The sequence below is a fragment of the Lampris incognitus genome, chromosome 18 (assembly GCF_029633865.1).
Source record: "Lampris incognitus isolate fLamInc1 chromosome 18, fLamInc1.hap2, whole genome shotgun sequence".
NCBI classification, from domain to species: domain Eukaryota; kingdom Metazoa; phylum Chordata; class Actinopteri; order Lampriformes; family Lampridae; genus Lampris; species Lampris incognitus.
The window spans coordinates 41,298,186-41,321,548 of NC_079228.1; the positions used below are offsets into that span (position 1 = coordinate 41,298,186).

A 23,363-nucleotide genomic window follows, 5' to 3' on the forward strand; every position below is an offset into this window, starting at 1 on the left:
TCCTCAGAAGTCTCTTCGGAGCGCGGAAGAACAAAGCGTGAGGGCGCGCTTCCGGGAGAGGGTGACGACTGTAAGCTACTAATAAGACACGTTAGTCCCTAGCTAGCTAACGGGTCTGACCCTTTAGCCGAGCGGTTAGTGACGTCGCCTTGTGGTGCAGTACACTCGTATCGAATCCCGCACCGGTCAACAAAATAACTGGTTACAGCAAGATGATTTGCGAGTCACACTCTTAGCTAACCTGACGTTTTGGCCAGATAAATAAAATTGGTACTTCAGATCTGTTTATAAAGTACACTATACGTTTTTTCTGTAAAAGGCCATTTCCGACATTGTCTTGCAAACAAACAGATTGCATTTAATGTTACAGAATGGACAAAAAGAGATCAAAGGTTTCCAGTAATTAAAGTGGGCCGGAGCTCCCCGGATCCCGACACCGGCACTTCCCCTCCTCCTCCTCCCCCGAGTCAACCGGAGCTGAGATCCAGCGGCACTCTGTAGACAGGAGTAATTTCAACCTTTTTGTCACAGTAAAATTTAAAACAAAAAACATGATGCAGCCAATTCACAAGCATTATAAAATAAATCTCAAATAAAGTCGTTCTTCTATTTTTATACTACTTTACTTTTTCTAAAAGTTTGAACGATATCGCGTCCTCACGTGACCCGCACCTGCCTGCTGTGTGGCTTCACCAGACATGACGTCAGAAGAGACTGGCTTCACGCTCACGGGTCAGGGTCAGTTCACCGCACCGGGCAGACCAGACTCGAGAGAGCGTCAGCCTGCTACCTGCACTATTATCCTGGACTGGGGGGCATAAAGAGTGAGTATCTTCAGTGTATTTCCAATAGTATTTCCAATAGTTTTGTCTAGCTCTGCTGTGGTTTTCATTCAAGCAACTAACGTTAGCGAACGTAACGTTAGCTAGCTAGCTAACTAGCTATCTTCCACCCGGTAACGTTGCTAGCTAGTTGCTGACGTTGCTGGCTAGTTGTTTGAATGCTGCTAGGCAAGCTAACTATCGGTAGCGTCCGGTAACGTTACCGGTAGCTAGCTAGTTATGTTTGTCCAACCTTAGCTCTGGCCATGCAATATTTTCATTCAAATAACTAACTAGCTAGCAAACGTTAGCTACCGGTAGCTATTATTAGCTAACAATGCTAACGCCGGGACTACTGGACCAGTGGTTAGCTAGCCTAACGTTAGCTACCTAGTACTTTTGCCCACCTCTCTAATACAGAGATCCCCCACTTACCAAATCCCACTTTAACCCCTGAAGGTTTCCCACCAAGAAATTACTGGATCTCCAGAATTGGTTCCCCCCAAATGAGCAATCTGGTAAGTATTAGGATAATCAAGTGGTATTATTTTATGTTATTGTAACCGGTTATTTTCTTGCCCGGTGCGGGATTCGATCCGGGGTGTCCTGCACCACAAGGCGACATCACTAACTGCTCGGCTAAGGGGTCAGACCCGTTAGCTAGGGGCTAACGTGCCTTATTAGTAGTTTACATTATGTAGCGTAGGGTTGGGCGATATGTCAAAATCGGCGATTGACGATACGCCTCTCCCTCATCCTCCGTCCTTCGTTTAGATTTTTGGCTAGTAGCCGACCTTCCCTGCCCTGACCTGCCGCGCGTACGCATCGCCATAAGACAGCCTGCATAGGACGGGGAAAACAAATCGTGTTCTGGCAACGCAGTAACGCAGCGTTATTTGGCTTAATAACTGTAATATAATTACTGTTTGGGAAATTGTAATCCCTTACACTACTTGTTACTGAGGAGAGGGAAAATATTACTGTAACACCATTGGCCGTGTCTGCGGGTGGGAAGCCGGATGTAGGTATGTGTCCTGGTCGCTGCACTAGCGCCTCCTCTGGTCGGTCGGGGCGCCTGTTCAGGGGGGAGGGGGGAACTGGGGGGGAATAGCGTGATCCTCCCACGCGCTACGTCCCCCTGGCGAAACTCCTCACTGCCAGGTGAAAAGAAGCGGCTGGCGACTCCACACGTGTTGGAGGAAGCATTGTGGTAGTCTGCAGCCCTCCCCGGGTCAGCAGAGGTAGTGGAACAGCGACCACGACAGCTCAGAAGAGTGGGGTAATTGGCTAGGTACAATATTGGGGAGAAAAATACCCCCCCTCTAAATAAATAAATATATCTACAGACACGGATGTGTTGAACTTCTATGGACCTTATTATTATTATTATTATTATTATTATACAAATTTCCTTTAACTTCATGCCATAATACAACATAATAACTAACCGGGCCCATTCCTTGGGTCTAGGGTTAGAATGAGGTAGAAGTCTATTTGATGGATAGTGCCTTTCTTAGGATATGAGATGTTCCAAGTAGTGCCATCTTCTGTAGTTCTTGTATTGTGATGTTACCCGGGTTTTGATGTTATCTGTTGGGTGTATTTCTCCATCCCTTTTTTTTACAAGTTCCAGGGCTCCTGTCACTACTGGTATTGTTGTGGTTTTGATTCCCCACATTCGTTCAATCTGGATTTCAAGGTCTTTATGTTTGGACAGTTTTTCAGTTACTTTTACTGAGGTGCTCCTTTCAGTCGGGATGGACGTGTCGATGAGTAGGCAGCTTTTTTCTTTCTTGTTCTTGATGATGATGTCTGGTCTGTTGGCCTTTATCTCACGATCTGTCTGTACTGGCATGTCCCATAGGATCAAATCAAATCAAATCAATTTTCTTTGTATAGCCCAATATGACAAATTACAAATTTGCCTCAGTGGGCTTAACAGCAACACAACATCCTGTCCTTAGACCCTCTCATCGGATAAGGAAAAACTCCCTAAAAAAAACCCTTTAACAGGGAGAAAAAATAGGAAGAAACCTCAGGGAGAGCAACAGAGGAGGGATCTCTCTCCCAAGATGGACAGCATGCAATGGATGTTGTGTTCACGCAATTTACATAATACAACATTGAAAGAGGATAACAGAATTATAATGGACATAAAATTTATGAAGAACATGATGCACAGGATGCCAAGCAGTGTCCACATGCCAACGGAGCAGTCCAGGACCCAAGCCACGTGACCTTCATCATCATGTGATGGTGTGATAGGATTGTGATGTGGTCTTTTTCTGTTACTGTTTGGGGCTCGTGCTCGTACTGTTTTTCTTTTGTGTTGGTGTTGAATTCTTTGCAGATGTTCCAGTGCAGGTATGTGGCGGCCTTGTTGTGTCTTTGTAGGTGTTCGGTTCTGGCCAGCTCAGGGCACCCTGCCACCATATGGTCAGTGGTTTCCTGGAATGGACCACATATCCTGCACGCTGGGTCTGTGCCATCTTTGAGGATTTTGCTCTGGTAGTAACTGGTCTTGATGGCCTGGTCTTGATGGCCTGGTCTTGGGCAGCGATGATGAAGCCCTCTGTTTGGGATTTCAGCCCAGCTGTTTTGAGCCATTGGTTGGTCATATGTTGGTCTACATCTTTCTCCCCTACTCTTTTTGGGTATTGCCCGTGCATTTGTTTCCCTGCCCATTTTTGTTTCATTTGTTCTTGGGTGTGACACTTTGCTTTTTGTTGGACTTTTCGGGCGTGGATGGTTGGGGCTTAATTTTCAGGTTGCGGTGTTTCAGGGAGGTGGCGCTCTCTTCTGATCATTGTGGCTTAGCTACAGAGTACTTTTCGTTTTGTTCTTCATGCTCTAGCAATCAGGAGAAGGGGGTCATTTTTGGTGTTAAGGTAAGTATCTAGGCCTATTGTTGTTGTTTTGTAGGCAGTTTCCAGTTGGATTAGACCCCTGCCACCCTCGTTTCTGGGGAGGTACAATCTATCCACATCTGATTTTGGGGGGTGCATCCTCTCTAAGGTGAGTAATTTTCTTGTTTTTCTATCTAGTTTCCTGATCTCTTCTAGTTTCCAGTCGACGATGTTGAAGCTGTAAGTTATGACTGGTGTAGACAGGGTGGTGATGGCTTCCATTCGGTTGGATGCATTGAGTTTGGATTTTGTTACCATTCGTATTCTTCGGTAGTACTCCTTTCTGGTCCTTCCTTTAATTTTGGCATGTTGTATCCCGTCCCCTTCATTCACTCCCAGGTATTTGTATGTGCCTTCTTGTTCTAGGTCTTGGATGGTGGTGTCTAGGTCAATTTGGATGTTTTCGGTGGTGGTAAGTTTTCCTTTTTTGAATGTAGCTTTGGCACATTTGTCTAGTCTGAACTCCATTTTGATGTTGTCACTGAAGCCTTTTACGATGGTCAAAAGGCCGGTTTGTTCTTGTTCATTCTTGGTAAAGGTTTTCAGGTCATCCATGTAGACTAGATGGTTAATAGTGCATGAACCTGTTGTATAACCATAGCTGGTGTTGTTCAGGAGGGAGGATAGTGGGGTAAGAGCTATGCAAAAGAGGAGAGGAGAAAGAGAGTCGCCTTGAAATATGCCGTTATTGATGTTGATCTGCCTTGAATGTAGTGTCCCGTCTGTGTATTTTAGAACAGGGGTTGTTTCCCACTGGTCCATATTTGCTGTTAGGAACTGGATAAGGATTGGTGATATTTTGTAGACGTCAAGACATTTTAGTATCCAGTCATGGGGTACAGAGTCGAACACCTTCTTATGGTCTATCCAGGCTGTTGTCAGATTTTTCTTCCTTGGTTTTACTTCCTTAATGATGGCCTTGTTTATTAAAAGCTGGTCTTTGCAGCCATAGCTCCCTTGTGGACACCCTTTTTGTTCTATGGGAAGAAGGTTGTTTTCTTCCAGGTGTTTGTAAACTCTCCCAGTGATGATGGATGTTAAGATTTTGTAGGTTCTAGGGAGACGTGATGGGACGATAGTTTGAGGGTTTTTGGTGTCTTCTGTTTTGGAAAGTAGGTAGGTGGTACCAGTTGTGAGCCATTCAGGGCAGGTTTCTGGGTTGCTGATGCATCCATTGTAGGCATTTGTCCGATCTTGGTGTAAAGATGGTAAGTTCTTGATCCAGAAGTTCGCTATCCTGTGATTACTAGGGGCTTCCCAGTTACTGGATTTCTGTATCGCTATTTTTGTTTCTTCTAGGGTTATTTGTGGCCATTCTTGTTGGTTGGTTTGGATGTTCCCTGTTTCAATTTGGCCGATCCATTCAGCGTTTTTGTTTTAATTCTTTTGTTTTTCCCAGATGATTGCTTATTATAATTATTATTATTGTTATCATTATTGTTGTTGTTATTATTATTATTAGGGCCCTGTGATGGACAGGTGGTCTGTCCAGGGTGTCTCCCCGCCTGCCGCCCAATGACTGCTGGGATAGGCTCCAGCATCCCCGCGACCCCGATTGGGATAAGCGGTTTGGATAATGGATGGATATTATATACATATATATATGTGTGTGTGTGTGTGTGTGTGTGTGTGTGTGTGTGTGTATGTGTATGTATGTATATGTATGTATATGTATATATATATATATAGCGTTTTTAATTCTTTGTTGAATTCTTCGGATGTTTCTTTGCTGAACCACATTAGCAGCTGATGAGTGCATGGCGCATGAAACAGGCCTGTACTGCAACGTATTAAACTTTTTTTTCTTGTATCAGTATTGATATATATATATATATATATATATACACACACACATATATATATATATATATATATTACTGTAACACGTTACTGCCCAACACTAGGTGAATAGTTATGAGTAATATAATGACACGTAGAATTGAATCAACCACTATTGCTATTTAAATACTAACTTGTAGTGAATGAAAAGTTGATGTGTAATATGTGACACCTCACAAGGTTCAAATGGTAAGCAGTTTGGTATTTTCCTAGTAAGAATACAACAGTGACTAGTGCCTTTGAATGAGGTACTGGTGATGTGATGTCTTTATGCATGCTCAATAATCCAAGTAAGAAAATCACAGAAAGTTGAACCAGTTCATCTGGACACAACGTTTATCGAGAGAGAAACGTTTCATCATCATCTCAGTGACCTCTTCAGTTGAAAGTGAGTCAATGTTGCGATGATGTTGCAATGCGTTATGATGGCTAGACAACTGTGTCAGTGTGTCTCCAAACCAGCAGGTCTTGTGGGATGTTCCCGGTTTGTACTTTGTACCTACCAAAAGTGGTCCAAGGAAGCACAACCGCTGAACCGGCAACAGGGTCATGGGCGTCCAAGGCTCATTGATGCTCGTGTGGAGTGAAGGCTAGCCCATCTGGTCTGATCCCATAGAAGAGCTACTGTAGCTCAAATTGCTGGAAAATATATTTTTTTTGGCTATGATAGACAGGTGTCAGAACACAGTGCATCACAGCTTGCTGCATATGAGTCTGTATAGCTGCAGACCGGTCAGTGTGCCCATGATGACCCCTGTCCACCCCTGAAAGCACCTACAATGGGCATGTGAGCATCAGAACTGGACCACTGAGCAATGGAAGAAGGTGGCCTGATCTGTTCAATCATGTTTTCTTTTACATCATGTGGATGGCCAGGTGTGATGGCACCAGGATGCACTATGGGAAGAAGGCAAGCCGCCGGAGGCAGTGTGATTTTCTGAGCAATGGTCTGCTGGGAAACCTTGGGTCCTGGCATTCATGTGGTTGTTACTTTAACATGTGCCACCTACCTAAACATTGTTGCAGACCAGTTACCAGTTACCTTCACGACAGTGGTATTCCCTGATGGCAGTGGCCTCCTTCAGCAGGATAATGCTCCCTGCCACACTGCAAAAATTGTTCAGGAATGGTTTGAGGAACATGACAAAGAGCTCAAGGTGTTGCCTTGGCCTCCAAATTCCCCAGATCTCAATCTGATTGAGCATCTGTGGGATGTGCTGGAAAAACAAGTCTGTTCCATGGAGACCCTACCTTGCAACTTAATGGACTTAAAGGATCTGCTGCTAAGGTCTTGGTGTCAGATACCACAGGACACCTTTAGAGGTCTTGTGGAGTCCATGCCGCCATGGGTCAGAGCTGTTTTGGTGGCGCGAGGGAGACCTACACAATATTAGGCAGGTGGTTTTAATGTTTTGGCTGATCGGTGTATCATTTCATATAATTCAGTTCAAAATGAACAAATAAGGATAAAAATACTTTATTATTTTTATTATTATTATTATTGATAACATTATATTAAATATTCAACCATGCAATATCCATCAAAAGAAATGAGATGCCTGCATCTCAACCAAAAATCTATCAAACATTAAGTATAAAAAAACTCATAAATAAAACTTAATTCACATCAGTTTAGCAAACAACAACAAACTACAGTAGAAAAATATTGCTACTGGCTCAATCACATTTAAATCGGTAACATTTTCCCAAAACTGAATAACTTATGTACTCAAATGCTGCGTTCCAGACAACTCGGAAGTCAAGATTTTACGACCTCCTACTAGAAAAAGTACACTCAAAGTTGGGGCAAATCCATCTACCCTGACTTCATGCAGAAGCAGTTGTCTGACGTCACACAACAATGGTAGCGCCCATGGAGGCGCACAGTGTTAGTGGTAAACCATCATGTCAAAATATGTTGCCGGTGTTATTAGGTAGCTGGTTACGGTAACGTTATCTCCTCTGCACAAATGTTACTCCTCTGTTTTGTTTATATATATATGCAAGGAGGCAAAAAAAAACAAACCCAAAACAGAAACACCCATTTGTCACAGTTAGCCATGTTTTGTGTTTACGTTTGGCATTGTGCACGTGGAACGCTTGGAGGTCGAAAATAGGAAATTTCAACTGGGAAATTCCGACCTCGGACTTTGAATGGAACGCAGCAAAAGGGTACGGTTAAGACTATCAGACATGTAAACATGCTCAAAAAGAGCGAAGGTCACAGAGACAAAGACTAATACAGTACCCTGGGTTAACACAACCACACAAAAAAAGGCTACATCTGTGAGCCATTCCTCAGAAATGTGACACAAACACACTAATTTAAAATAATAACAATAAAATAAGATAAATATAAATAAGTTAACAGTGCTGTTGTGGGAAGATGGGAAGACATTCACAGTTGCACGTAGTTATCGTTGAGAGGCATTAATCCCGGTGTCACAGGCAGCGGCATTGGGACTTCAGATGGTGTAACACTCTTTTTGACCAATCGCAGAAGCTTCGCAGCTGCTCTGACACCTCGATGGAGAACCTGACCACGTCGAAGGACGTGGATGCAGGCGGGAAAGAGGGAGTGGGAGGCTGAAGAATCTCCACGTTGTTCTGAAAACACAGGGTGATGGTTTGTTAAAAGCACACAAAGCAAAAAGTTCTGCTGTGGTAAAAAATTTGTGTGACCTTGTTGAGTCAGGTTTAGATCTCGTGCCTTTAAGGGTTTCCCGTCATTTGTGAATATATTATGATTGATTTTGCTGCAGATATTGTGCTTTGTTTGGTTCAGGCCTTTTCTGTTTAACGCTTTGTAAAATGTTGGTGTCAGCCAAACTAGATGCTTTTTTCTTTTCTTTACAAGAACAACTGACGTAACGCCCAAATGTAGCGAATTCCAGGGGGCAGCCGGGACGCGAACCCAGGTCTCCCACACCACGGGCGACTACGTTGACCAGTCAACTAAAGGGTCCGACCCATTAGCTGGTGAGTCTAGCCATTCGGGGTTATTACACTACCCCCCTCCTTCGGGAAGCACATCCCTCTGGGCGCACGCGCTTCCGATGGCCTCACAGTCTCACCATCCTGTTTCTGACACCAATGTAGTGAATTCAGGGGGCAGCCAGGACGTGAACCTGGGGTCTTCCGCACCACGGGTGACTATGTTAACCAGTAGACTAAAGGGTCCGTAGCGTAACAATCACGAATGAGTAGACTCGCTGGCTGATTGGCTAACGGGGTGGACCCTTTAGTTGGCTGGTTAGCGCAGTTGCCCATGGTGCGGACAACCCGGGTTCGTTTCCCGGCTGCCCCCTGAATTCGCTATATTGGTGTCAGAAGTGGGATGGTGAGACCGTGAGGCCATCAGAAGTGCATGCGTCCAGAGGTGTGAGGGAGCTGATATGCTTAAGAGCAGGGGCACGCTTCCTGAAGTCTGACCCATTAGCCCATGGCTAATGGGTCGGACCCTTTAGTCGACTGGTTAATGTAGTCACCCGTGGTGCGGGAAACCCAGGATGTGAACCTGTGACCGCTATGCTACCTGGACGCCCCGGGTCTTTTCATTTTACATTTTTTACTTTCTTCACAGTCAAGGCACTTAATTTAAGGGACCGACTGGCTGATTTGAACTTCTTCCGGGCTCTCATCAAAGACATGCGTACTAGGGTTGATACTCCTGTCTGTGTCCCTGACCAAGGCAATAGGAAGAAATAACTGGAGTTGGTCCCCGAGTGCTGCACGGCGCCTGCCCACTGCTCTGAGCTGCACAGCTGGGATGGGGTAACATGAATTTCGTTGTATGTATGTACAATGACAAAGTGTGTTCGATTCTATTCTTGCCTAACATAAATGTACTTGTTGTCAAGACAGCATCATTAAGCCAAAATTAAAAGTTGGTTGTGTAGTATAGCATGTGTTTGCATTCCTCTGATTTCATGTTTTTTTTTTATGTACCATCTTAAATCCTTGTTAGTGCAGTGTTTCTTTGTAAATTTAGGTATACCAGTGTACCCAATATGCCAGACTGAACACGCATGGGCCTGTGTCCTTCCACGCTTGTTTGTTTATCTTATTTTGAATGCTTCCGGGCCCCCCCCCCTTGTAACCCTGTGTTAACGTCACAGTGTTATGAACGATGGGTAATTCCCTCAGGCAAAGTCTGCAGAAATGCAGACTTACGGAAGGTGTGCATAAAGCGCTCAAAGTGTCTGCGAGAGAGCCCTCGTGTAGTCGGCGATTTGGCAGTGGGACATCCCTAAACCCTCACGGATTTAGCGGTAACACACCTCAAACTCTTGAGTCAGTGAGTGTGGACATTGGGGATTGGTCCTTACTCTCAAAAAGCCTTCGTACCTGCTTAAGTGCAGTGCTGAGGAGGCCAGAGACGTGTTGTAGGTATATGCTAGCGCCCTCTAAAGTATTGGGGGCATACTCCAGGCTGAACTTCTCCCTGGCTGTTTTTAACCATTCCGTATGCAGCTCGAAGGCCCTCACATCCAAATACAGCTGGGAGAGAGCCTCAGCAGGCTGGGGGGGGCAGACAGATAAACAAATGGGTAAATAAATGCATAGATAGATGCATGCATACAGAAAATTGACTTTACTGGTTATAAAAATGGCTTGAGAGGGCTTCAAAAAAAAAATCAAATATTCTGCAAAAACAGACTGCTGCGATGTGATTTCAGTTCCCTCAGGTGGATATGTACCTTCACTGAATAGAGATGGGCAGCAGCGTGGTCCATTTTAGGGAGGTGATCCAGTTTGTAGTCGGATAACTTGAAGATATTGAGTTCACTCTCCGTCTGTGTAGAGCAGTTTGACAAGGTTAATTTTCACATACAGTTTTCCTCAGGCCATTAACTACCTGCCAAGGTAATGATAGTAAATAAATCAGTGACCCTCTATGTTATGATTACTGCATAGCAAATTTATTACTACAATTACTTTATATACTACGACTATGATATGATACTGTGTAGTACCGGTTGGTAAAACTCAAGGTTTATGTGGATAAAAGCATCTGCTAAGTGTGTCAGTAAGTCCATATTGTTTCAGACAGGGTCCTTTGGAAGCTCACCAAGCCGTGGAGCGTTCTGGACAGCTGCTGCAGTCTTCCCATATGCCTGATCATTGATTCAAATCTGGCACAGTTTGGACAATGGTGGGTGGGGAGAGACGCTGAATGAACAAACAGCTGGAGCAACAGCAGAAGGTGGAAGAAAATGGGGGCGGAGTCTTGAAATACTGTAAAGGTAAAAAATAACATCTGTAAGCTACATGTCAGAGCATTGTATCATCAATATCATTAGACACAAAATACTACCCAAGGAAATCTGTCTCCTAATTCAGACATGCAGCACAGCAGTACCAGCAAGAGCAAGACATTAAAATCATAGAGTTTTATAGATATTGTGTTTTCTCCAGTGAGGTCTGAGGACCCCTAGTGGTCATGATGCCTCCTTGGTGGGACCCCATGACTTGTGAGCTGGTTGAGGGACAGTTTAGATAGTCTTCTACTGTTGGGTACTGGGCGCTAACCAGGCTGACCACAGTCTTTTACTGTTGGTTACTGGGAGCTACACTGTACACCAGGGGTCGGACCAACGACCTTCTGGCCATAAGCCCCATGAAGTGAGATTCAGGTCTCAGGCTGAAGACCATCTAAAATCATATTCACTGTTGAGTACAATCATATTCACCAGTGATATGACAAGCATTTTGGGAACTGACACGGTGAGTTAAGAGTAACAGAGTATCAGGGCTGTAGTCGAGTATGGAATAAAGAAAAATCTGTGCAAAACAGTCCTGTACTGATGGGTTGGTTACTACACTGTATGACAACTGCAGCTGGGGATGATATTACATTTTTACTTTTGATGCTTTTGACGAGGAAATGATTCACTGACAAGTTTTTTTTCACCCCCCCCTCTTTCTCCCCGATACATGTGGTGTCGCCAGCCGCTTCTTTTCACCTGACAGTGAGGAGGTTCGCAAGGGGGATGTAGCGCGTGGGAGGATCACGCTATTCCCCCCAGTCTCCCCTCCCCCCCGAACAGGCGCCCCGACCGACCAGAGGAGGCGCTAGTGCAGCGACCAGGACAAATACCCACATCCGGCTTCCCACCCGCAGACACGGCCAATTGTGTCTGTAGGGACACCCGACCAAGTCGGTGTTAACGCAGGGATTCAAACCGGTTATCCCCATGTTGGTAGGCAACGGAATAGACCGCCACGCCACCCGGACGCCCGACTCACCGACAAGTCGAGTAATAGTCTGAAAGCAAGTAAGTGGCAGTGAATGGATGAGTGTGTGAGTGAGTGAGTGAGAGTAACCGAACAGCAGAATCAGTGACTCGAGTCATGCAAGAATCATTCATGAGCAAAGATCTGCTCACACAAACTAGATATTGTGGCGCTCGCCAATCTTCTCTTGTTTTGCCACTTTTGTTTTCTATTGAATTAAGAAGGTTGTTTTTTTTTTTTTTTGTAAAATGCATCCACAAGTATTTAATCATGGATGCTCTCCATTCAACGAGACAAAGCTGTAAAATCCGGATTAATCTCTGTCTGTGATGCTTCCCGCTGAGAGTTTAAGCAAATCCGAGAAGTTCCATAATATAACCCGGGGCCATGAGGAGAGCCGGCTGCCTTTCTGTTAGATCAGGGATAAGGAATGTGAGATATGTTGTGGGTTTTTTTTTTCTTTTGACCCAGCCAGCAAGGGGCCTCCTTTGTGGAGAAAAGGAGCCTGGCAGTGGATCTGAGTCAGCGCCAAACTACCGGCCAGATTAATCTTTCTGCTGTGACCTCAGCAAGCAGACGCGTCCGATTCCTTCGAAGGGGGGAGGAACCTACAGTTTAGTCATGGCTGTTTTGTGTTTTTTCAGACAGCCATGACCAAAGTGTACCCCGCCCCCCCACACACACACACAAAACTCATGAATGAGCAGTTCATATTGAGTAAGAAAATACTGAGAAAGACGTCATATCATGTGCAGTGTTGTACAGATTGCTGCCAGCAGGTGAGCCGCGCCGGAGATTGCGCACCAAAACTTCGCAATTCAAGGACGGATTCCCCCTGCAAGCCGTTGACACCCTCAACAAGTCATACAGTAAGATGGACAAATGCATTGTTGCACTTCATTGCACACTTGGTATGCATGTCCCATGTACTGTTATTTGTGTCAAGTAGTGCCGTGTAGCTGTTAACGTATCTCATCGTATCTAAACAGCTGTGTTTTTAAACCTACGACATAAAAGGTTGAAACTTAACTTTAAAGACCCCCCCACCCCCCCACACACACACACTGTGAAACAGACTGAGCCCTCCACTGTGAAACTGCCTTAGACAAAACGATAAAGACACCGTCTGATAAAAGTAGGTCCAGTGTATCGAGAGACAATCCACACGTTTTACAATGACAACAATGAGAATAATATTTCAAGGTCCAGTGCTTGTATTGAAAGACGTGGGCCCACGCGGCACAGTGGTTAGCGCGGTTGCCTCACAGCAAGAAAGTCCTGGGTTCAAACCCCGGGGTAGTCCAACCTTGGGGGTGGTCCCGGGTCGTCCTCTGTGTGGAGTTTGCATGTTCTCCCCGTGTCTGCGTGGGTTTCCTCCGGGTGCGCCGGTTTCCTCCCACAGTCCAAAGACATGTAGGTCAGGTGACTCATCGTACTAACTTGTCCCTAGTTGTGAATTTTTGTGTGTGTGTTGACCCTGTGATGGACTGGTGACCTGTCCAGGGTGTCTCCCCGTCTGCCACCCAGTGACTCCTGGGATAGGCTTCAGCATCCCCGCGACCCTGAGAGCAGGATAAGCGGCGTGGTAATGGATGGATGGATGGACTTTTGCCCACACACAGCGTTCTCTTAAGTACCCTGACCATGCCGCTATTCTCTTAGACCACATGGTTTCTCCTCCATTCTCTACAAACACAGGACGGCCTTTAGCTCCAGCCAACTGCAGGTCTGAACCCCAAACAACCACCATTGACTTGTAGCCTTCACAGACGCCATGCTAATTTGAATGAATGATGCTTGTCCTTGAATCCCAAACACAAAAAATAATTTATTAATGTCAAGCACCCCACTGAGCCCTGGAACCCATCTCAACATGGCGGCTTATGCGTTAGCTCTCATGTAGCTCGAGCTATAGCCAGCTAAATGTGACCTGCTTTTATTCCAAACTGTTTAATTCATTGTTACGTAGGTATGCAAAGCCAAAACGACTTTAATTATTTAAAATAAACAAGTTCATATGCGTAAATAATTTTTATTAATTTTGTTTTAGCCACGTTAGCCTGGACAGTTGAAGCTTTGGCGTAGCGTCTAGGCTAAAGTGAGTTAAGAAGTGAAGCTTCAGTAGATGTCTGCATTTCAACCTAACTGGCCACTACTAAGTCAGGATCAGAATCAGAAACACTTCGTTTGTCATTTCATTTCATGCACTTGCACACATAAAATGAAACGAAACATCGTTTGCCCGAGCCCACGGCAGTGCAACACAAAGACACATATCCAAAAACTACAAGAACACGTATATCAAAACTAACACAGATCCAAACTAAAAAAAAAAAAAATCACTGTCCAGGAGGACGAACGCCAGTCAGGATGACTGTCAGAACTGACGGTCTGCATGGGCTAGCAGTTAGCTTAGCCTGCCCTGCTTCCACATCCCGTTAGACCGCCCTCGGTGTTTCCTCTTCGGGCGCAGCTCCGGTCAGGGCTGGGGTCCCTGGGCCCACAGGATGCAGCAGACCAAGCTCTCCTAGCCTATCCAGCGCCAGCTCTCCCAGCCAGCCATCAAATGAAGACAAACTTAGACGTGGACTAAGAAACTGCATGGACGGTACTGGGTGAGGCCACCACAAACGGGAATTTGTGTCACCGTCTTCCCACACTGGAAGTGGACGACGATGAAAAACAATGATGACCAACTCAAATCACAGTGCAAAGTGAGCCTGGTTTTCAGTACAACAAAGACCTATAACGTACATACCAATCCAAAGCTGGTCAATCACATGTAACCGCCTCAAAATACAGTCTGCATGACTGCTCTGCTCTCCTGGGCCGTGGCCTTTGAGAAGACACATGAGAAACCCATCAGCATTTGACAGCTGACCAAGTGTTTGACGGACCTTTTGTCTTTACCGAATCTGCTGAAGAGTCAACAGGAAACTGCTAGAGTATGGACATTATTCAAGACTCTCAGAGGAACAAAACCCCCCGATGCTACGGTGGAGTCACACATTTGGCACAAACAACATGACAGCTCAGATCAAAACTGCTTCAGAAGCAGAATGATGCCCTTGAATTCCAGGTTTTGAGACCATCAGCAGAGCACACTGCCATGTGTGGTGTCACTTCTCTGGAAAAGGATGTTTCCTTGCTCTGTGTGTGTCTGTGTGTGTGTGTGTGTGAGTGAGATCATGTGATGTGACGCATGTATACTTACACACACACACACACACATACGTACACACACACATACGTACACACACAGTGAGGAAATATTCCGTTTTAATGCATTTTGTTGTACAGTTTCTTCGGTTTATTACAGCTGTCCCATGGTAACATGGGTAAGAACACACGGAGCCGCACAAAAATCACAACATCGACTCGCAATGTTAAAAGTTCCTTTTAGAAATGGTAATAGTATCGCAACGACACAAAAATACCCTTATAAACGAATTATCCGATACCACATATTGAATCGGGATATACCCAGATCAAGAACACACGCATGCCCATGACGCCGAGGACACTCTCTCTCTCTCTCTCTCTCTCTCTCTCTCTCTCTCTCTCTCTCTCTCTCTCTCTCTCTCTCTCTCTCTCTCTCTCTCTCTCTCCCTCCCCCTCCACCATCTCTCTCTCTGTACCTGTACCTTCACTCTACCTTTTCTCTCTCTCCCGCTCTCCCTCTACCCTCTCTCTCCCTCTCTCTACCTTCTCTCTCTCTCTCTCTCTTGCTCTCTCTATACCTTCACTCTACCTTTTCTCTCTCTCCCCCTCTCCCTCTTCCCTCTCTCTCTCCCTCTCTCTGGCTCTCCACCTTCTTTATCTGTCTCTCTACCTTCTCTCTCGCTCTCTCCCTCTCTCTATACCTTCTCTCTACCTTTTCTCTCCCCCTCTCTCCCTCTCTCTCTACCCTCTCTCTCTCTCCCTTGCTCTACCTTCTCTCTCTCTCTCGCTCTACCTTCTTCTCTCGCTCTCTGACTGCCTTCTCTCTCGCTGTCTCTACCTTCTCTCTCGCTCTCTCTCTGCCTTCTCTTGCTGTCTCTACTTTCTCTCTCGCTCTCTCTCTGCCTTCTCTCTCTCTACCTTCTCTCTCTCTCTCCCTCTCTGTCTCTCTACCTTCTCTCGCTCTACCTCTGTCTCTTGCTCTCTCTACCTTTTCTCTCTCTCTGTCTCTCTACCTTCTCAAATTCAAATTCTCTCTCTACCCTCTCGCTGTCTCTCTTGCTCTCTCTGCCTTCTCTTGCTCTGTCTCTCTACCTTCTCTCTCACTCTCTCTCTACCTTCTCTCTCGCTCTCTCTTCCTTCTCTTGCTCTGTCTCTCTACCTTCTCTCTCACTCTCTCTCTACCTTCTCTCTCGCTCTCTCTCTACCTTCTCTCTCACTCTCTCTCTACCTTCTCTCTCGCTCTCTCTCTACCTTCTCTCTCACTCTCTCTCTACCTTCTCTCTCACTCTCTCTCTACCTTCTCTCTCACTCTCTCTCTACCTTCTCTCTCGCTCTCTCTGCCTTCTCTTGCTCTGTCTCTCTACCTTCTCTCTCACTCTCTCTCTACCTTCTCTCTCACTCTCTCTCTACCTTCTCTCTCGCTCTCTCTGCCTTCTCTTGCTCTGTCTCTCTACCTTCTCTCTCGCTCTCTCTCTACCTTCTCTCTCACTCTCTCTCTACCTTCTCTCTCACTCTCTCTCTACCTTCTCTCTCGCTCTCTCTGCCTTCTCTTGCTCTGTCTCTCTACCTTCTCTCTCACTCTCTCTCTACCTTCTCTCTCGCTCTCTCTGCCTTCTCTTGCTCTGTCTCTCTACCTTCTCTCTCACTCTCTCTCTACCTTCTCTCTCACTCTCTCTCTACCTTCTCTCTCACTCTCTCTCTGCCTTCTCCCTGTCTCTACCTTCTTCTCTCTCTCTCTCTCTCCCTCTCTGTCGCTCTACCTTCTCTCTCTCTCGCTCTACCTCTGTCTCTTGCTCTCTCTACCTTTTCTCTCTTTATGTCTCTCTACCTTCTCAAATTCAAATTCTCTCTCTACCCTCTCGCTGTCTCTCTTGCTCTCTCTCTCTCTCAAACACACACATTTGTATGTATGGACACAATGCATACACCCCTCATGGGAGAGAGTTGACATGCACACATTCGTCCGAGTGCATTTATGCTTGTGCGTGTGCATGTGTATGTATGCATGTAGGTCACACAAGAAACCTGCACGCACGCACGCACACACACACACACACACACACAAACACACACACACACACACACACAGTCTCCGCCCCAGACTGTGTGTATTTGAGCTGATTCAGATTCTGGGCAGAAGCCTCGCTCTGCTGCGACCCGGTCATCATCTTATATCCTCAACTTTGCCCTCATATTGTGTAAACAAGTCAGAAACCGTTTAACAGAAGTGGACTGTATTTCCTCGAAAGCTCAAACATTCTTTAACTTTCTGAAACGAAACCAAAAAAAAAAAAACCAACAACCTGACCTTAGGTTAACCTTCCATGAATTTGGTTGTAATGGATCATGTCCCTCCTTCAATACTGATGAACTTTTGGCTTTTAGCAAGACGTCATTTGCATTGGGTGGATGTTGCTAAAAAAAAAACTTCCTAAAATCAAACATTTACATGCTTATTTTTGAAGTTTGTGCTGCTTGTTAATATGTGGTTTCATATTTTGGCGAGCTGACATGGAAGAACGAGTCAAGGGGCAGAGCTCTCTTTTTAATGGCAGCGCCCGTGCCCCCATACACCGCACGACCCCGGGTGTGCTCTTTTATTCACATCGGCCACAACTATTTACACAATGATTTCCTCCCCGAGGCCACAACCGGCGACATTAGTCTGAGTCACGAGCCTACAGTCAGTCAGTTAGTCAGTAAACAGTCTTCTATTTAGTCCGAGTCGAACTCCCAAACAAGCAACACAATAATAACTACAACATGAACACAGAATCAATAAAACACAATTTTAATGTGAACATTAACAGTCCCATCAGCCATTGCGCTGCCCCAGTGCAGAACCACCAACAGTCAGAGCGACCACCTCCCCCGGTCACTACATAGCCCCCACCTGAGGGGTCAGTCATCCTCGATGACCCCATCACCCAATCACAGCCCCTCAAATGTCCAGGGTGTCGTTGCTTGTGAACAGGCCGCCCGGGGGCTCACAGGAAGTGCAGCTGGAGGAGAGGCACACTGATCGGTGCACGGGGTGATACTATAGTCCCCAACCCCAACAACAGGTGGAGCATGGGGGTGCTATGGGGAGAGTCTGTCCTGATGCAGCACCATCATGCGCCTCTGGCCAGGCATGTGTACTCGGTACACCAGCTCAGACAGCCGACCCACGACCTCACCGGGCCCCTGCCAGTGGCTGCGAAGCTTGGGTGAAATCCCTTTCTTGCGAATGGGACAATACACCCATACCTTTTCCCCTGTATGAAGGCCTGCCCAAGGCACCATGTGTCATAAGTCCTCTTCAGCCACACACTGGAGGCAGCCCGGGTCTGGCGGTTGCAGGAGTCGCAGCAGTGTACATGCAGCTCCACATTTCGTCAACAACCAGGCCAGTAGTGCTGCCCCCTGGGGCGGTGAAGGGTCTTAGCTTTCCCGGAGTGCCCTGCCCTCACCGAGCCATGGACCATCTGAAGAACCTGGGGATGGAGCACACGGGGCACCATTAGCTGCAGGAGGTCATTCCCTCATCCGGGAGCTTGCCACCTATGGTATGCCAACCTGTCACGGAGCTCAAAGTTGCCCAATTGACAGTGGTAGGCCTTTACCTTGGGCCCCAGTGTTGACACTTCTGGCCACTCAGAGCGCCGCCCCGTCTTCAGCCAGCTTCTCACCAGTGCCAGGGCAACGTCTGCCTCCTGCTGCTGCCTCAGTTGCTGCATGGTAAACAGGAACCACCTCTCCTCGTTGCTGGCGGTCTGGACAGCCGCCACCATCAGTGTCATCTGACCTTGTTCCTTCCACTGCTGGCAGCAGCAGTACACCGATGCCACACTGGGGCTTTGTGCCTCCTGAGCGACGGCAGCTCGGCGACTGGCTCGCTGGTCCCTGATTCCGCTCCTTCACTGGCCGGACCGGAACGCCACGGTCTTCGTGCCGAGGGTGATGTTGCCAATGAAGGGTCATTGCTCAAATTGCCTCTCCAGTGCCATGGTCAGGGCTTGGAGGTCCCACTGCTCCACTGGGGCTAGATCGAGAAGTACCTCCAAAGCCTTTCCCTCCAACACCAGGGCCAGGTTGATGGCAGCTTCCTTATTGCTCCAACCACTGTGCCATGCTGCTAATTGGACCTGCGAGAGGTACGGCTGTAGCTATGTCATCCCATTGTATTGGCCCTCCTGGCTTCTAGGGGGCGATGGGGCTGTGATGCACTGGAGTCATGGGCTGGGAAACGTTCATCTCTGGCGGGCTCCATCTTTTGTAGCGACCGACATATTGTGGCGACCACCTCCCCCGGTCACTACAATATGTTCTGGTGTCCAGTTAACTTGCATATTATTAACCTCACAATTGAACGGACAAGAAAAGTGAATAAGTCAATAAGTTTTCTAGTTTGATTCCATTACTTTATTTCTTCGACACATCCCATGATGCAAAGTTGCAGTTTGAACACTTTGCATTATGGGACGAAGCGGCCATCTTGACTTTAACTATTGATGTAATTATTGAATACTAAATAAACAGGTTGGGCTCTAGTTTCTGTGTTGTAGTGCAGTCGAAGACGCTGGCGCTAGTCATTCCAAGATGTGGCCAGTACTTTTTTGCTAATTTCGCGACATACTGCGCAGGCTGTAGTTGGGCACAACGGAGGTGCAGTTGTAAAAGGGTTGTATTATAAGGAATAAATGATCAGTAGGTGTGGTGGGGGCTGTCTTCAATTAAGGCCAATCAAATCAGCTCCCCTCATTCCCTTTACAAGCGGCGCTTGCTCTGTCATGGCGAACTGCTAATTTCAGACTGCCGCGGCGCGAACCCGTGTCGCCCGCACCGCAGGAGGCATCGCTAACCGCTCGACTAAAGGGTCAGACCCGCCAGCCAGCGGCCAGCGTGTCTAATTATCCATGCACGTTACACTACCCTCCTCCTTCGGGAAGCGCATCCCCGCGCTTAAGCATATCAGCTCCTTCACGCCTCAGGGCGCATGCGCTTCCGATGGCCTTACGGTCCCCCATCCCACTTCTGACACCAATGTAGCGAATTCGGGGGGACAACGCAACCACAGGAACTGCTGCGGCCGGGACGCGAACCCGTATCGCCCGCACCGCAGGAGTCATCGCTAACCGCTAGACTAAAGGGTCAGCGTGTCTTCTTATCCATGTTCGTTACTGTAGAGCCGAAGGAACGGAGAAGACCGTAGGTTGACATTTTAGCCGTGTAGGCCACTTTCTTGAATCCACGGTAAATCAGAGAGACAACAAAACCGCAGCTCGACTGAGCGGAGGCGGCAAGAGTCCTCAGAAAACTGGCTGGACAACCATAACCAAACCCTGCGGTTCCCTGCCAGGGCAACCCTGACTTAACCCTTAGTTCCTGGGGGGAATTCTGTCCCCAATACGTGTCCACCACATGACACTATTGTTCATGCAGTAGGCTGACACAGCAGGCACACAAGGTGGCGTGTGGGATTTTGGATTCATCTAAGCCAGTGTTTCTCAACCCAGTCCTCAAGGACCCCCTATCCTGCAGATTTTCTTTGCAACCCTGAATAGGTACCTGTTTATAGTTATTCAACCAATCAGCAATGAATGTCAAGAGTTTGCACACCTTGCATAATTAAGTGCGTTGAGATGATTGGTTGAGTAAGTACAAGCAGGGCTACTTATGCAGGGTTACAATGAAAATCTGCAGGATAGGGGGTCCTTGAGGACTGGTTTGAGAAACACTGATCTAACCTTCGTGCGCCTTCGCCTGAAGCCCGGAAACTAGCACACAGTGTCCGCGTCTGCGCTAAGACGTGGTCCGGCCAGGCGGAGACGCGGGCGTTCTATTTGGTTTGCCGTGGCACCAAACTAGCGCCGCGCCACCTGATTCTGGTGGACACGCCCTCTACTGCGCCCCCCCACGCCCGTTTCGGCACAAGCGACGTCGCGGCGAGCCCGGAAACGTGCCAACGCGCCGGCGCGGCTCGACGAAGTTGTCGCCGTGTCTGCGTTAGCGCCACCGCCGGCCTCGCAGCGTCCGGAAACCAGAGCCCATAATTTCTACGCCCGACCCACGAGAGACGCCGCCGTAACCAATAGTTTACACTGGAGGCCACTGCCGACAACATGTATTAGTTAGCTATTTAGAAATTATCTAGCCACAGTCACGTCCCAATGATGTCACTGTCTACTTATCTGAATGTCTCACACACACACACACACACACACACACACACACACACACACACACTTAATACACTCACTCACTCACTCACTCACACACACACACACACACACACACACACACACACACAATACACTCACTCACTCACACACTAAGAAACACACACATTCACACTTTTTACTGATATATTCACTTTTACTGAAACACACACATATACACACAACACACACACAACACAGTGTTACCCATTCATAAAAAAAGAAGTAGCAGAGACGGACTTACTTTTCATTTTTATCGCCTCAGCTCCAGCTTTGGTAAACAGACCTCCAGGACCGTCTGCAGTGTTTTCAGTCCACCACTCTTCACTAAGTGTCTGTGTGTGTTTGGTGTGTGTGTGGGGTTGTGTGTGTGTGTGTGTGTGTGTGTGTGTTTGCAAAATGAACGTGTGTGTGGACAAGTGTAAAAGTTCCCTTTTATAGAACGTGTATGACACATCACCTGAGTCATCAGACACCACTGCCATTCAAGCATCAACGCCCACTGGACAACCCCCCCCCCCAGCCCAACACTCACCCCAAACCAAGCCTCCATCCCACCCAAACACTCCCCTCCTCCTTTCATCCCTCCTTTCATTCTCTCTAAAGGATTCAAACTCCTTCCTTTGTTCAGGCGCCTTTGAACTGGAAAAATGACAATTAATAGACGAGTTGGGGGCGATGTCATGCAAGCGGAATAGACCTGGTCTCTGACACACCTCCTTCCCTCACGCCCATCTTTCAGTTCCTTTGTTCCACAGCTCATTCACTTTTACTTTTAGTCTACTTCAGTGACATTTCATTCAGTTTAGCTTTGTGTATTTTAGCTGTTTGCAGGTGATGCAACCTGGCTGTCAGTTGTCGTGGCCCCCTGTTTGCACGGTGCTCCTCTTTTCTGGAGGTCCTGGTCTTTGCTCGGGCAGCACGGAGGGTCGTGTGAAACGCCTTCTGGGGTCATTATAACCAGTCCCCTCCTGTCTGGCTGAAGGTGTGTTGACCAGTAAAATCAACTGGTGTGGTGCTGGGCTGGAACGATGACCAGCACACACACACACACACACACACACACACGTGTTGCCTTCTTATTAACATGCATGAAAATGGGCAAAGAAAAACTGTCCCGGACTGTGGAGTTTGGGAAAATAGGAACTGAAAAGAAGCAAAAACGAAGGGAACGAATAAACCGGATGATGGAAACTAAAACACACCACGAGGAGCAAAATAAAGTCAAGTCAAGTTTATTTGACCTGCTCAAAATCACAAGGAAGGGCTTTACAATCAGTACAATACACCACAATACCAGAATCAGAACACTTTACCCATCCCTGAGGGGGAACTGGGCCCTATTACAGACACTCATGCGCTAGTAAAGGAAAACCAACAAGAAAATAGAAATAAGAAAAATACAAATGAATAGAAATAGAAGATAGGATAAGGATAGAATATGTAAACATGTGCACCATGCGCCAGCATATAAGCCCCGCCTGTACTGTATTACTGCAGCATGAAACAAACAGCACAAACAATATGAAATATGTGATATATGAAAACACAAAAAATATATGACAGTATATTATAATATATGACAATATACAACAATATATGACTATTAAAATATGTGACAATATATGACACAAGCAAAACCTTTTGATGGAGAATATATGACAATATATTAAAATACACAACAATGTATGACAGTACACAATATATGACATGTACAACAGTATATGACACTATAGTAAAATATATGACAATATACGACATACAAGCCAAACCTTTTGATGGCTAAACGAGGTCATAATGTGAAGCGGGTCCGAATAACCGGGTGATAAAAGCTCTGCTTGAAATGACAAGCCATTCATTCACATCTCAGTAAGGTACTAGTAAAATAGAAGTACTTGCACTGTGACGAGTGGTTGTGGCTGAGTACGATACCAGCGAAATAGTTGCTTTTCTGTTTCTCTAGTCTGCGTCCTTGTCTTTATGATGTGCCATCGGTGTAGTCTACGTAAAACACCGCATGGGGCGACTTCACACATCACACTGCACCAACCAGGAGTGTTTCGGGGGCCAGATAGGATTATGAACAGGGATTGTGTGTTAAAGCTTAGCAGACATTTCTGATTTCCTAACTTACCTTCTCCGCTGCTGTGGCTCTCCGGGGAACTTCAACAATTTGGAAAGTGCTCATTGAGTTTTCC

The 23,363-nt window shown here is 46.6% G+C and overlaps 1 protein-coding gene across 1 annotated transcript; it reads right to left on the minus strand.

The window, feature by feature from the left end:
• Positions 1 to 7,096: 7,096 nt before the first annotated feature.
• On the minus strand, positions 7,097 to 21,547 carry il11b (interleukin 11b). The gene is made up of 5 exons (XM_056298850.1): positions 21,410 to 21,547; positions 10,638 to 10,804; positions 10,267 to 10,362; positions 9,914 to 10,087; positions 7,097 to 8,173 (listed from the first exon to the last, which is right to left on the minus strand). The coding sequence occupies exons 1-5, from the start codon at positions 21,414 to 21,416 to the stop codon at positions 8,009 to 8,011; spliced, it is 609 nt and encodes a 202-aa protein (XP_056154825.1). The 5' UTR covers positions 21,417 to 21,547; the 3' UTR covers positions 7,097 to 8,008.
• Positions 21,548 to 23,363: the final 1,816 nt, after the last annotated feature.